The sequence below is a fragment of the Chlorocebus sabaeus genome, chromosome 8 (genome assembly GCF_047675955.1).
Source record: "Chlorocebus sabaeus isolate Y175 chromosome 8, mChlSab1.0.hap1, whole genome shotgun sequence".
Lineage (NCBI taxonomy): Eukaryota > Metazoa > Chordata > Mammalia > Primates > Cercopithecidae > Chlorocebus > Chlorocebus sabaeus.
The window spans coordinates 116,163,314-116,180,316 of record NC_132911.1 but is presented as its reverse complement, the minus strand read 5'-3'; the positions used below and the strand labels follow the sequence as shown (position 1 = coordinate 116,180,316).

At 34.4% G+C, this 17,003-nt stretch overlaps 1 protein-coding gene across 2 annotated transcripts in view; it reads left to right on the top strand.

Moving 5' to 3' along the window:
• Positions 1–17,003, top strand: part of CSMD3 (CUB and Sushi multiple domains 3) — a 1,272,067-nt gene that overhangs the window by 995,352 nt on the left and 259,712 nt on the right. For both annotated transcript variants that reach the window (XM_008001392.3, XM_008001388.3), the window contains one exon: positions 2,056–2,250. In XM_008001392.3, coding sequence (XP_007999583.2) covers positions 2,056–2,250 — 195 coding nt within the window. The remainder of the gene's footprint in view (positions 1–2,055; positions 2,251–17,003) is intronic.

The following is a 17,003-nucleotide window of genomic DNA, read 5'->3' as shown; positions in this document are numbered from 1 at the left end:
ATCGCCTTTTCACCTAATCTGTTCCTTATTCTCTCAATGCTCACTTTAGATGCCACTTTTTCAGTGAGGTTCCTGAATGCTTCCCTTTACACAGCGTTCCAGAATTGCAAGTCTTTATTTAATATAATTCCTCTCTTTAACAGACTGTAATTTCCATGAGCGCCAGAACATTTTCTGATTGTCCACTGCTACATTTCTAGAGTTAGTAGGGTAGTGAGCCCTGAAGTAGTGAAAGAAAAGAAAAGAAAAGAAAAGAAAAGAGAGAGGGAATGAAAGAAAGAAAGAAAGAAAGAAAGAAAGAAAGAAAGAAAGAAAGAAAGAAAGAAAGAAATAAAGAAAGAAAGAAAGAAAGAAAGAAGAAAGAAAGAAGAAAGAAAGAGAGAGAGAGGAAGGAAGGAAGGAAGGAAGGAAGGAAGGAAGGAAGGAAGGAAGGAAGGAAGGAAGGAAGGAAGGAAGGGAGAGAGTGAGAGGGAAAGAACCTTTTTCATTTCTCTGATATTCTATTAAAATTATTTAAATGTTTGGTTCCACCATTTCCTCTTTAGTTGAATTGGGAGAAATTATATATAGTGTTCTTCTTAAAGCACAGATTTATCATTATTTCTTATATATGTTAAAGTACAATAAACTCTTTGCAAACTTTTATGAATGAAAGAAACATATTCTTACTGGTGTAATCAATTATATTTTGATATAAAAATATGTTTGTAGTAGCCAAACACCAAGATATCATTGACTTAAATTCCAAAGATTCCATGACTCATATTCAGAGACATACCCACTTTCTGATTTCTTATTAACACAAAACAAATTCTGTTGTAGAAAAACACTACATTTGTTTTCCTGATTTATTGTGATGGCCTTTACATTGTACATTTTTTTTATTATTTTTTAAGTAATCAATAATTACAAAATGGAAATAATCTCAAGGTCTCATCCAGATCTGTTAACAACAAAGTGTGATAGTACTTTTGCCATAAAATGAATGAGCTAATTCTATTTCTCTACATATTTTAAAAATATTCTGTCAGTCTCTTTGTTCACTATCTGGGTACAATGAAAACAATTCCTCTGTTGTGAAAGGATTTTATTTTTCAATCTGTCTGTTACTTCTAGCTTTGAAAGTGTTTTGCATAGGGATAGATAATCTGTCCAAAAATATTGTGGTTTGGGTTTTGCTATTTTATAATGGGAGACCTCTGATAAAAATGTGGAGAATGACTGAAGAAAATAGGGTAAGAAAAATTGTTGCAGGACAGAGAAATAGGGCCTTTTATTTTGCGGTAGGTGGTGAAATGAACTGAGATCAACATAGGCAGAAAAACCACTTCTAGGTTCAGTAACATAGGACGGGCATTACTTGTGGGGAGATCTTTTAAATAAAGACCTTTTGTAAGGGGTCCTGCTTTTTCCCCAAAGTAATTCATTTATAGTACCTACACATGGATTATAACACACATAATGTTTATAATAAATTCTGAAACCCTATGTTTGACTATATACATTAGATACTAAGTTTAATGGGAAGATCTATGACGATCTTTATAATTTATTTATTATCTTACTAATAAATATGCATTAGCAATTTGTCAGATATGGATAAGGGCTCCTTTGTACTTTGAGCCCCCAAACAAAGACAGAAATGGTGCTGCTGCTTTTTCCTTCTTGGTTAGAAAAAGAAATGAATATGTCTTAAAGGTCCATAAAAAACAGTCAGTTGTCCCTTGGTATCCCTGGGTAACTGGTACCAGAACGTCTCAGATACTAACATTCACAGATGTGAACATATAACTTATATATATCCTCCCATATGCATTAAATCATCTCTAGATTACCAATAACATAGGATATGATGTAAATACTAGGTAAACAGTTGTTATACTGTGTTATTTAGGGAGTAATGACAAAAAATGTCTGTACATATTCAGTGCAGTACAGTTTTTTCCAAATATTTTCCATCTGCAGTTAGCTGAATCCACAGATGCAGAATCCATGTATTACAGAGTGCTAACTGTATTTTAAAGCAATTAATGTTATATTAACACTGTTTTACAGCAAAACTCCGAGAGTCCTGCTTTGATCCAGGCAATATAATGAATGGCACCAGACTTGGAATGGATTATAAATTAGGGTCAACAGTCACCTATTACTGTGATGCTGGTTATGTTCTTCAAGGTTATTCAACACTCACCTGTATCATGGGAGATGATGGAAGACCTGGATGGAATAGAGTCTTGCCAAGTTGTCATGGTAAGAAACATGTTTTTATGGCTGAATTTTCATTATTAGGAAAAATCGGCTGGGCACTGATGGTTCATGCCTGTAATCCCAGCACTTTGGGAGGCCAAGGCGGGTGGATCAAGAGGTCAAGAGATCGAGACCAACCTGGTCAACATTGTGAAACCCCTCTCTACCAAAAATACAAAAATTAGCTGGCCGTGGTGGCACGCACCTATACTCCCAGCTACTCGGGGGGCTGAGGCAGGAGAATCACTTGAACCCGGGAGGCGGAGGTTGCAGTGAGCCAAGATCATACCACTGCACTCCAGCCTGGGCGACTATGCAAGACGCTGTCTCAAAAAAAAAAAAAAAAAGTCATTTCTGTGTTTCAAAACATCAGCTATTCAACATACAATCTACAAGTGTGGTATTGGCAATGCAGAGATTTTATCAATTATTTATTATTATTATTATTATTATTATTATTATTATTATTTTGTTGTTGTTGTTGAGACGGAGTCTCGCTCTGTCACCGAGGCTGGAGTGCAGTGGCCGGATCTCAGCTCACTGCAAGCTCCACCTCCCGAGTTTACGCCATTCTCCTGCCTCAGCCTCCCGAGTAGCTGGGACCTCAGTCGCCCGCCACCTCGCCCTGCTAGTTTTTTGTTTGTTTGTTTGTTTGTTTTTAGTAGAGACGGGGTTTCACCGTGTTAGCCAGGATGGTCTCGATCTCCTGACCTCGTGATTCGCCCGTCTCGGCCTCCCAAAGTGCTGGAATTACAAGCTTGAGCCACCGCTCCCGGTCTATCAATTATTTTTAAGTTGAATTCAATAAAGAACTGATTTTGGAAAACTGCCTATATTTCCAGGTGTCTCTAAAGCAATATTCGTATAATAATAGGCAGACCTTCTGAGAACTGGGTTATGGCCTGTTATGCTAATTTTTGTGCCCTCAGGATTTGCACCTGAAAATGTTAGGTGCTCAGAAAATATTGGCTGAGTACATGAGGAACAAACACACTAAAACTGACATTTCAACCCAAGTAGATAAATTTAATAATTTAAATATTATTAAAAGCTGGTGATAAATCTTTGTCTATAATAAGGATAAGGAAGAATGTTTTTTCTTCTAGAAATTAGGTTGCCTAGAAGGAGATAGAATACTGCATATTTAAAAATCATATACTTGTATATAACTCTATATAAGAATGGAGATACAGTGAGAAAGGAAAAACAGAGAAACAGTGATATCACTGCTTAGGGTTGCTAGAGACTCCCTAGTCCATTAAATGATTCTAATGCATTGTATGAAAATTAACACAAAAATGATATCATCTAGGACAGATTTCCCAAACTATGGGTCACCAACAGTGAATCATAAAATCAATTCATTGGGTTGTGACTAGCATATAATAAACATATAAGTGAATCGAATGAAATTAAATTAAAAGTTAATAAAAATAATAGAAAAAAGTATACTTTTTTATTATACTTTAAGTTCTAGGGTGCATATGCACAACGTGCAGGTTTGTTACATGTGTATACATGTGTATAATGGGTGTGCTGCACCCATTAACTCATCATTTACATTAGGTATATCTCCTAATGCTATCCCTCCCCCCTCCCCCTACCCCACAACAGGCCCCGGTGTGTGATGTTCCCCTTCCTGTGTCCACATGATCTCATTGTTCAATTCCCACCTATGAGTGAGAACATGCGGTGTTTGGTTTTCTGTTCTTGTGATAGTTTGCTCAGAATGATGGTTTTCAGCTGCATCCATGTCCCTACAAAGGACACGAACTCATCCTTTTTTATGGCTGCATAGTATTCCATGGTGTATATGTGCCACATTTTCTTAATCCAGTCTGTCATTGATGGACATTTGGGTTGGTTCCAAGTCTTTGCTATTGTGAATAGTGCTGCAATAAACATACGTGTGCATGTATCTTTATAGCAGCATGATTTATAATCCTTTGGGTATATACCCAGTAATGGGATGGCTGGGTCTAATGGTATTTCTCGTTCTAGATCCTTAAGGAATCTCCACACTGTCTTCCACAATGGTTAAACTAGGTTACAGTCCCAGAAAAAAGTATGCTTTAAGGAACATAGAGAGAGTATTTTTGTTTGTTTGTTTTTGAGATGGAGTCTGGCTCTGCTGCCCAGGCTGGAGTGCAGTGGTGTGATCTGGGCTCACTGCAACTCCACCTCCTGTGTTCAAGCGATTCTCCTGCCTCAGACTCTCTAATAGCTGGGATTACAGGTGTGCACCACCACACCCAGATAATTTTTTTTATTTTTAGTAGAGATGGTTTTTTGCCATGTTGCTCAAGCTGGTCTCAAACTCCTGGCCTCAAGAAATCCGTTCACCTCAACCTCCCAAAGTGCTGGGATTACAGGAGTGAACCACTGCACCCGGCCGGGAGTACATATTACTTTTGGAAAATTTCCCTGTTATATATAAAGAAATAAATAAAATACAATAAATAGACATCTGTATATATATATATACCTGCATGCATTCAAGTGTTTGTTTGAATTGGGCTATGATATAAATTGCATTTCTTACTATTAATTTCAGTGAAAATAACCAACAATTTTTGATATCTAATATACATGGTAATTTTTCCTAGTTGAAGAATGTATTCACTTTTAAGAATTACATGTGCACAATTTCTGACTTACCCCTCTCTGGGTTTATTTTGTCTCATCTATGAAATAGGGATAATTAACATTTTTTACTTCAAAATATTGTTATAAGAAACAAAGAAATGGTAGACATCTTCTGATTGGTCCACCATTACCAGAACAGCTGGTTAATTTTTGACTTGCATTTATGGTTCATCTATCAGAAGATAAAAGGAATAAATAGAGAAATAACTGCTTTGGAATTAATTGTTCCAAAGAGAGAAAAAGTGATTGATGGCATGGAAGTTTATAGGAAATTTAATAGAAAGGGTTGTTGTATCATATTAGAATGTAGAACCGTAGAAATTAGTATTATATAATTTAGAATTTAAAAAATCTAATTTAGCTAGAAAAAACATACTAAACATAGAAAAGAACTTTTCAAATTTTACTGTCAATGATCATTTGGAAACTATAGAAAATTTCTGAAAAATTTCTGGGAGCCAGATTCAAAATAACTAAAAGTCCTGATGCAGAAATATCAAAGGACACAAAAAACTATAGATTAATAAGGTAGATGTTAATCACAGGGATAAATGATTAAGTAGATGGCTTTCAATGACAGGTGAAAAAGTCAGGAACACTAGAGTATAGCATACATTCGCTAAGAATATGCCCACCTAATATAATCATATTCCTTTCCAATAGGTCATAGAAATGTCAGTTTCAGCATGAAATGTTCCATATGCCATAATATTTTTTTTAAAAAAATCCTTTTGAGCCAGAAACATTTTATAGGATCGATTATGGCCCAATTAAGTATACTTAATGTTCATTGAATAGTTCATATCTACAGACAATTTAGAGCGTACAGCAGACCTGGATTCAAATAGATGTCTTCTGACACCTGTGACCTAAGGCAAACTCAGTCTTGACTTTTAAATCTCTAAAACTAGATTAGTAGTTGTAAATTCAATAGGTTATTGTGAAGATTCAATTGGTAAACACAACACACATAGAGAATCTAGTAAAGTTTCTGACAAAAGTTGGAATATAAATATATGGAAGTTGTGATTTTCAATGCAGTGTTCCAAGAGAAGCAAAGTGCTGATAAACATGCATCACATCTTCCATTGGGTGTTATGTTTTGGTAAACTAATATATTTCTGTCTTTTCAATATTAATTAAAATTAATTTATCTATGTTATGATGTGAATACACACATTCATTCACTCCTGAAAATTGAACAGGCTTTGAGTATTTAAAAATTTCCATAAGAGATAATTTTTACCAACAATTAAGTATCATTAGACTTTTAATCAAAATGGACATGATGTTATGGAAATCAAATAAAATTTATCCAGTGAACTCTTTAAGCTATTAGAAAAAAAGTTTAAGATAAGTTTATGATTGCAACCAATAATTTCTAGTATAGTTGGGGAAAAAAATTCTGTTTTAGAACTAGATATATTTAATACTAAACAATGATTTTTTTTTTAAATGTCTGGGTTTCTGTGTTACTTTTCAATTTATTTATTTAGTATATCTAATTATAAGATATTGTGTAATTTGCAAGGTTGTTGAGAAAATCATATTAAATAACTTATTTTAAACATTGGTCTGTGGCTCTCACTGTCACACAGTGAGGAGCATTTGATATATTTTAGTTTCCTAATCAATGTCACACATATCTAATTATTTTTCCTCAGCACTTACACACAGGACTGGCTGACTTTCAGATGTAACAGCATAATACTTTTTTTTTTTTTTTTTTTTTTTTTTTTTCCAGACAGGATCTCACTCTTCACCCCTGCTGGAGTGCAGTGGTACAACCATGGCTCACTAAAGCCTGTACTTCCCAAGTTCAGGCAGTTCTCCCACCTCAGCTTCTCAAGTAGCTGGGACTACAGGCATGTGCCACCACACCCAGCTAATTTTTTATTTTTATTTTTTTTGCAGAGACAGTGTCTAACTATGGTGCCCAGGCTGGTCTTGAACTACTGGCCTCAAGTGATCCTCCCGCCTTGGCGTCCCATAATGCCGAGGTTACAGTCATGAGTCACCACCCCTGGCCTAAGTTAATATTTAAAAGTCAAATTTAGTATTTAAAGTATGTGTAATAATCCAGAGGGTTCATTGTTCATAAAAACAAATTATTTTGTATTTTTTAAGATAAATTTTGTATTTTTATCTGAGATATGCCTGTGATAACTAAGAAAATAATAAGAAGTAGCTTATATTTAAAGCAATGGTCATCTGCCTTATCCCTCTCTATCCTCCTATTGGTCAGAAGCTGAAGGTTCTAATTTCTGTTTCTAATTGCTCTGATGGCCCCTCCCATAACTCCATATAACATAGAAAGATCTGTTTCTTTATTTACCAACTGTAGATAATACTTCACGATTCCCTGATACAAAAGATGATGTAACATACACAGTCCCTCTCTTCAGTGTTTCATAGTTATATTATTTGGGGTTATTCTAGTGATTGCTTTTGCTATACATTAATATGTGTATGCCTCTATTCCTAATTTTATCAATGTTTGAGAATTAGGTGACTGGCACTTTGCTGCTTTTCAGCCTAGGTGCCATCCCATAGTAGGTATCCTGACTAAAATCTCTGATAAAATTGTGACTGACTGGTAGGCATGGCTTTTGAGTGCATAAATAGGAAGTTAACTGTGATTCCTAGGAGTGAAAATAAGGAAAGCTTTTTTTTTGTTTATTATTTTTTTTTTTTTAGTGTAGAAGCAAATACCAACATGATCATATTCTGCAGACTCTTAGAACACAACTATATTTTGCTTTTTCTTATAATGTTGCCTTAGTCTGACCCTAGAAGAGCATAAGCTCCATGCAGCCATAGGCTATATATCCCGTAGCATGTAACACCTTAATTTATATAAACAGGCTCTTGTTAAATACCTGTAAACTCAAACTAAACCATATTAATTTATAAAGTTTGTCTATTTTAGAAGATAGAATTTTATCATGATTTAGGATTAAGTGTACATTTTAAATCAGAAGAAAATGTTTTTAAGAGCTTAAGGTGGACACTGGGAGATTATATTTGTCAGAAATAGATCCAAAATGATTGCATCCTGTGGTAAGTCCTGCTCAGTGATGAGAAACTCTGCAGTTTATCTCATGATATTGTCATATATATTAAATGATAGCAGAACAGCATATCTGTACCTACAATTCCTTTCATGATTTAAAAAAAAAATGTGTTTAGAAAATAATTTCTTCCCTTTTTATTTTTCTTACTTTAAAAAGGATCTTTTAAAACTCTGTAGTAATTTAGTTATATACAGACATACTGAATTAAAGTAGAAGTCATATGTCATTCTTATCCATAATCTCACTCAATATTAAATAAAGGTAATAAAACAAAAATAGTGGCAGATTTCAGATTTTCCCTTTAATATTCATTGCTTGATTTATCTCACCTAATCATGTTGCCTTGACTTATTTTCTAATGGCACAGCTCTACCCTTGTCCAGAGCATCTGCCATCTCTAACCTCTTTTCCTCTCTCCTAACTAGTTTTTCTCCTTCCTTTGTTCTCCATATAGTATCTTCCAAACAACAATACAGTCATCTTTTGAGCATAGTTCAGATTATATCATATTTACTCAAAATCCACCAATGGCTTCCCAAATCAGAATAAATGCCAAAGATCTTATAATCCAAAGTTCTACTTCATCTTCTCATATACACCCTGACCTCTTTATTGTTTCCTCCCTCTGCTACACTCTTTGAGTGATACTAGCCTTCTTGGTATTTCTTCAAAGCACTGATCAGACTTCTGCCCCACATCTTTTGCACCTGCTGTTCTTTCGGCTTGTATTACTTTTACCCCAGCTCTCTGGCTGGCTAGCTCTCTCGTTTTTTTCAGGCATCTAATCTCTTGTCTTCTTACTAGAAGAAAATTCCTATTTACCATCCCCCTGCTCCTCAGAGCTCCCAGGACAGAATCAATATCTATTCTAAAATTGCAACTCTATATCCTGAATAAGGATTTATTTGATGTATGTAAAGCCCAAAGTACTTTCAGGACCTCGTAACTTTGAAAGGTAAATCATTAAACTAGAGAGTACTGACCACAGTACGAATGAAATATTCTTAATCTTTTCCACTGTTACAACATACAGTGAGCATCCAATTAATAGGCAGTTATAATATATGACCCTAAGAATAAACATATTTGGACTGTTAATGAACTACTAGCTCACCAATTATTCCAAAGAAAATATCATTTGTTGATTCCTGTTAGTCAGGTATTAAAAGTACCATTATGCCTGGTCCTGCATTAAAAATTGGGGATAACAACATGAAATCAACATGGTCCTTGTCCTTAGAGAGTTTATAATCTGATGAGATACAGACAGGTAAAGTCCATTGCTAGAAATAAAAACGGTACTGTGAGCACAGCATGGAGATACATCTGATCTTGTTATGAAGGGAGATCAGGGAAGCTTCCTTATGAAAGTGATACATAAACTGAATTTTAAAAGTATAAATAATAAGAAACTAGGTGAACCACAGGACATAAAGAGATTATGTGTTTCACAACTCGGGTTCAGCGTATGTAAACATGTAGAAGCAAAGAGCAAATAGGAAATGCTGGTGGAATTTCAAGCAATTCAGTAGAACAAGAGCATAGGGAGGAGGATGGTTGACAGATGACAGCTTACCTGTATCAAGCTGGTAATAATAATATTACATATTATTTTGTATTTCACCATAATGCAATGAAATAGAAACTGTTCATATTCTCATTTAACAGATGAGGAAACCAAGACACAGAGAGAGGTTCAGCCACTCGTTCAAAGTCACACATGCTTAGCAGTCTTCTTATGAAGACATGATCTTAATCACTGCCCTGTAGGTAGGCTGGTTAATTCTGCAAAGAACTTTGTATTGGCCTGTTTGTATCTCCAGAACCAAAGAGTGCCTGGAATATTTTAAGTGGTTTAGTGTTTTACAAATGATGTATGGCACTAAGAATAAGTGGTGAGATTGAAATCTTCCTCCAGGCTAAGTATGAGAATTAAGAGAATGTAAATTCCTACAAAAAAATCAAACAAACCAATAAACAAAAAAAAAAAAAACCTGATAAAATTTTTCATCTTAAGTGCATTTTTGTATTTCATCTAAAATGCAACTCTGAACAGTATACAAAGGCCTATATAGATATATTAGCCAGTGCCAGCTCTGTTTTTTTCAATACCTTTGTTTCACTTATGCTGATATAAGATCTGGGTTCTGCAAAAATAAAAATATATATATATATATATACACACACACACATATATATACACACACACTCACACACACATATATATATACACACACACACATATATATATTTAAGTAACTCAATCACTGATGACCTCTAATTTCAGTCAAAAGTGCCTAAATGCAAATATGTTAAAATTAGACATCCAGTGGTCTGGCACCATTCTCTGTTCAACTTCCAAGTATATGTGGAGTGATAAAGAAAAAACTTTGAAACAAACAAACCAAAAAATAAGAAGTAAATTTTATAATTATAGCTTTCCAACTTTAAAGTCATCTCTAATTGGTAACCTCATATGCCTTACTTTTAATGAAATCATATTGTTTGGGTATATATAATTCAGACATAAATAACTACACTTTTATTTCAGTTATTTTTATGTCAAATGTCCTTAAGGTTTACAAAATTTTTGGGGGGGTGTTAAATAAGTCTAGAGTCTCATTTCATTATCAATGCATATAGAGATTATCTAATCTAATATACTGAGCCATTGGCATTTGATATCATTTAAGTAGGTAGTATAATTAAAACATGTCTGTGTATCATCAAATATCTGCTTTTCATCAGCAGCACACAGGAATTTTGTTCATGGATAAAATACGCAGATTATGTGTTGGAAAGGTTTTCAAAAGAGAAGCGTAATGTATTTTAATGTATTTTGTATTGCATTGTGATAACACCAGAGCATATTTTGTTTTCATATGATGGGGGAAAATTATTATTTAAATGGAAACAAAAAGAGAGGCTAATGTTACTGAGCACTTGCTATTTTTCTGACACTCTTACATACACTCTGTCTGCAGTTTGCCTCCTGGATGCTAGTCTAGAGAATCATTAATCATTAATATTGCTATAAACAAATCCCTCCTGCTGTGGATTCTGGGGCATACTAGGTGGAGCAGCCAATGTAGGAAGCAATTTGTAAATCAATGCTTATCATTCAGAGTATACAGGTTGAGAATGCCTAATCCACAATGCTTGGACTAGAGTGTTTCCGATTTCTCATTTTTTTGTATATTGGAATATTTGCATTTATACTTACCAGTTGAGCACCCCTAATCTGAAAATCCCAAATCTAAAATGTTCCAATGAGCATTTCCTTTAAACATGAACTTTGAATATCATGTTGGTGCTCAAAAATTTCAGATTTTGGATCATTTTGGATTTTGTGTTTTGAATTAGGGATGCTCAATCTGCATTTTATTGTTACCATTGACTTGGAGTTCATATTTAAACCATATCTCCAGATCTACAGTCATATGGCTTCTCATTGTATGAAGATGTACCCTATTCTCCACTACCATATAGTCTACATTTAGGTGAGACCTCAAATGTGCCTTCCTGATGTATTGTCAGTTTTACTGAACCATATGTGTGTGTGTGTGTGTGTGTATATATATATATATGAATATTGAATAAACTTAGTAATTCTCTTCTTACAAGTGAAGAAAATAAAGTATATAACAGTAACTGTTAGAAGGCAAGGCAAGATTCAAATGGTATTAAGGTAATAATAACACAAGAAATTTAAGGATAGTCAAATTTTTACTTTTGTTGGGGAACTAAAAATCATACTAATAGAGTTTGTTCCACAAAACCTAGAAAAGAAAGAAATTAGTTTTATTATTAAATAAGCACATCTAGAACACAATGCACATTGCAGGTGGTCTATGAAAGACACTACAAAGACTAGACAGAATCACACAGATTTATACAATAGGGTAAAAAAGGAGTTATTAAATTTTATTTTATCTTCTTGATAGACCAATTGATGTGCCTTGTCTCTGGTATACCTCAAGTAAGAACCTTCAGTTATTGTCAGAAGTATGTGTTTGCAGGTTCAAGGGTCAGAAGGCTGGTGACCTTGCACTAGAAAATCAAAAGGTATGCTGATTATGTTTTCTAAGGGAAATTCTAAAGGAGGGGAGTAGGTTTTTTGCTTCCCTCCCCTTTAGTATACAAAGAAACTTCATTGTTTTGCATTTACACTTTAACCAGCAAACAATGCACTCTAAGATGCATAAGGGAGATGTATGCTTAAAAGAAGACAAGTTAGAGCTCTTTCTGCAGCAGGAAATTTGATCCCTAATCCAAAACCACAAATCGAGTGAATTAGACTGAATCAAATAGGAGAGTTAGTGAGGAAAGCTGAACTGTATTTAGACTGTGGTTCCAAACGGTCTTAAGCTTAAGCTAACCCTAAAACTGGATATTACTCCCTAAATTCCAAACCTAAGTTTTGGGACCTTTCTGATTCCGAGAACAATTGATCTATCCTGTTGGGAAAAGAGACAAAAGAGCAAGAAAAAAAGGATCATTCAATGAAACTAATATTTTCCAGATTTTATTGGGCCACAACAACCATCTCTGAGACAATCTCTCTTGAGGGAAAGAACAGACAGAGCATGACAAAGAGAAAGAATGGTGGTTTGGGAGTAACCGAATTAGAACAGGGGTTTTATAAACTTTTTGTGCACTCCAATGAAGCTTATGGTCCCCTTATTAGAATAATATTTTAAGTGCTTAAAATAAAATAAAGCACATAGGCTTAGAGGGGAAATCAATAATATTTAAAGACAGTTATTATAATATATAAAAACTAAAATTAAAAATACACATTTTTTATGTGAGGATATATATGCTTCTTACCTAATGCAGTAAATTGCAACTTCTAGTGAGAGGTCTCGTAACTACTATAATTTTCAATAGTGATGAGCATATACAACATTTTGAGGTATCTGAAACAATTATAATGCAGTATAAAAAAATCTGTAATTTCTACTGGTGATAAAGTCCCAGTTAACTTTTACTATTCATGTGCTTTGTTACTTACATTTGTAATTAAGAGAAATGCTGAAATTCAGTTAGAAAAAAAAATTCAGTTAAGTCTAGAGAAAATACAGACATTTTTCTTCTTCATCCAAATTTCTTGAACAAGGAGAAGAGCTCCTGAAATATAAGGGAAGGAAGATGGGCCACATTCTCTTTTTTAGAAGTCTGAGGTGGAATAAGAGCCAATGGTACTAGTAGTCTTATTTCACCCCAGGCTTCTAGAAGATAAAGAGTTAAAGAAAAATAGAGAACCACATCCATCTTGACCTTCAACAGCCAGGCAGTGACCTCAATCACTGAGAAACAGTAGAATTGACGTTATGGCTTCCTCTTCTTTGGGATGGAGTACTCTGCTCTTGATCCTTAGATAAAAATTAAGAGAAGAAAATAAAAGCCATGAGTTTCTCCTAGAGAGTGACAATGCTCAATGCAGGATCATTTAAATGTTTTCCTACCTCTATCAACGGAGCAGTTTGGCAAACTACTAAGAAAGTTTCTCCTGCTATTACTTCTAAGCTTTGTATCCTCTTGAGATTGATGAGGTTAGTTCATTTTCTTAAGGCCTTATAAAAGCCTCATTATATTGCCAGCAGAAGATTCTGGAGTAGATCAGGGCAGTTCCCTAATTCATTTTACCTAAACCCACACTATATACCAGATCTAACAGACACTTACGGTTTCAGTTCAAGCTTATATTTCCCTCTGTCCTAAGGCTACTCAGTCAGTAAAGACTGAAGCTGAAATTTAAACCTAAACCTTTTTTTTTCTCTCTCTCTCTTTTTCAAGATGGAGTCTCACTCTGTTGCCCAGGTTGGAGTGCAATGGCACAATCTTAGCTCACTGCAACCTCTGCCTCCTGGGTTCAAGTGATTCTCCTGCCTCAGCCTCCCTAGTATCTAGGATTATAGGCACCTGTTCCCATGCCTGACTAAGTTGTTTTTTTTTTTTTTTTTTTTTTAGTAGAGATGGAATTTTGCCATGTTGACCAGGCTGGTCTCAAGCTCCTGACCTCAAGTGATCCACCTGATTCTGCCTAGAGTGCTAGAATTATGGGAATGAGCCACCGTGCCCAGCCTAAACCTAAACCTGATTCCAATGTGCTGTTTTATATTGTGTTCTACCACGCTATCCTAAAAGGAAGGATTTTTTAAGTCTATGAGTTTTATACTCCATGTATCCATGTATTTAGTCAATAGCAAGATATTAATAACTTATATTTTGTCATTTTTCCTAATACAGCGTATATTTATTGGAAGCCTATTATAAAAACAACAACTATGCTAGGTTCCAGAGGTAAAAATAGTATGCAGAGAAGACATGGAAACTTTGATCTGATAGATCTTATAGACTAGAGACAGATATAGACATTAATCAAATAGCCATACAAAATAAATACAAAATTACAAACTGTATTTACTCTCCTAAAAGTAATTGATGAAATACTATATAATGGGGGCTTCTGAAAAAGTCTGGAAATTAGAGAAAACGTTCCCAAGAAAGCAACATTTTTGAGGCAATTTGGTAGAAGTTAACAAATTATTAAAGAGTGTTTTTCCCTTTAAAGTCATTTAAACTATTAGTTGCTTTAAGCAATTTCTTTAAATAGTAAAAGGTTTTCATCATTAAAAAGCAGTAAGACATCAACTATGTGATAAAAAGGTATTTTAGTTTCAAAAAGTGCCAATAATTCAAATCTTTTAAAAAATTATCTTCCCATACAGTTTCCTCAAAAGTTAGCTATTTCCAGGAACTTGAGGATAGTGACAACAGCATGTGACTACTAATGGGTACTGAAATTATTTTGGGAGTGGAGGAAATGTTCTAAAATTAGAAAATGGTGTTAGTTTTAAAACTCATGGATATGCTAAAAAGCATTCAACTGTATACTTTAAAACAGTGAATTTTATGTATGTAAGTTATATTTCAATTTTTAAAATTGGGGTACAAAATGAGTCACATAGCATCATACAGTAACTGTCTATGCCCTCCAAAACTGTTACTAGTAGTAGAATTTGTATGTGGTAACATGGAAGATCTATTCAAGGATATAGCTATTCATAGGACTTTGGCATAGAATGACTCTTTCTCTAAGATCACACTCTCTGATGTAGAAAACAGCTCACAGAGCACTGAGGGATGAAGGTGATGGCTCCCTAGCCAGGAAAATCTAATGAATGAATCCAGGCAATCAGTGAGATGACAGATGTAGAAGCTTATATCCTACTAAGTCGAATTACTGAGTCATTAAAATGGTTTATAAGCCACTGATTACCACACTGATATGGATTTTTTTTTTTTTTTTTTTTTTAGTATTAAAAAGAAGTGTGAAATTTAAACAAAGTCAATTCACATGTAATAGAGCATTGTTGAAGGCTTATCATTTAAGGCAGATAAACAAAATGAAGTACCTATTGTTATAGGGGAGACATAAAAAGAAGCATGAAGGGAATGGCTGGATAGTTAGATATTTTCACTAAGATCAAATTTTTGAACAAAAGAAGAAACTAACAATAGTATTTTAATTTTAAAGTCAATATTGGTACTAATAGCTTTCTGAATTCAAATTCATCTCACAGAGCTTAAGGGTTAGGAAAGCCTTCTCTTAAAAAATGCTCCATGGGAGATATAGCTTTCAAATATATTCTATACTAGATTTATGATTTGTGACATTCAATCACGCTATATCAATGCATAAGTAATTTACTAGAAATATACTATCAGTTTTGTAAGGTACAGCAGTTCTTTCAAACTGAAAGAGTCACAGACCACATCTAGTAAATTATTGATTTAATATATCACATTGCTCTTTTGTGACCTGCAAGAAGTCATCACTTTTAAAAGTACCTAACTTGCTTTCTGTGAATAATTTATACATTATATAATAATTTTCATTATAGAGTATATTTGATAATAAATTATACATTAAACAAGTGAAGAGTCAGATATGAGATTGCAAGTAGCTTAAGGCTATGTAGCCTGTATTATAATGTCTCTAAGATACCTGCACATTCAAGTAGCATTTCTCCCACATACATGTTTTGAAATTTCTTCTAATTCACTCAGTGATACATTTCTTCTCCTCCTCCTCCTCCTCCTCCTCCTCCTTCTCTCTTGCTCCTTCATCCCACATACATACACCTGCTCAAAGTGGCATTTTCAGTGGATGATTAGAAACCTTAAAACCTGGTTGTGGTGTGATGGTCTGATTTCTCCAGAAATATTACATCTATCTATTGTATCAATGCATACATAATTCAGGTGTATAACAAGAATATATGTAATATAGTTGGATCATGGACACATTTTACTCATACAAATCAAATTAAACAAATTAAGCCAAAAGAAAATTTTTTAAAATTAAACAAATAGAAGAATAGAGAACAAGAAAAATAAGAAATTACACTGTGTGGATAAAACTTCACTCACTAAATGAGCATATTCCTTAGACTGATAAGATATTAGCCTGTGTATTCGTCTATTTGCATTACTATAGAGGAGTACCTGATACTGGGTAATTTATGAAGAAAAGAGGTTTAATTGGCTCACGTTCTGCAGGCTTTACAGGAAGTATGATCTGCCATGCTTCTAATGAGGGTCTCAGAAGGCTTCCAATCACGGTGGAAGGTGAAGGGGGATTAGACACATCACATGGCAAGAGAGGAAGCAAAAGAGAGAGGGGGAAGGTGCCACACATTTTTAAACCACCATATCTTGGGAGAGCTTACTCACTATCGCAAGGATAGCACCAAGCCATTCATGAGGGATCTGCCCCCATGACCCAAACACCTCCTACCTGGCCCCACCTCCAATATTGAGGATTACATTCCAACATGAAATTTTAAGTGGACAAACATCCAAACACTATCATTCTGCCCCTGGCTCCTCATGACTTATATATCCTTCTCACATTGAAAAATACAATCATCCCTTGCCAATAGTTCTCAAAAGTCTTAAATCATTCCAGCATGAAGTCCAAAGTCATAAGTTCCATCTGAGACTCATGCCCTTCCACCTATGAGCCAA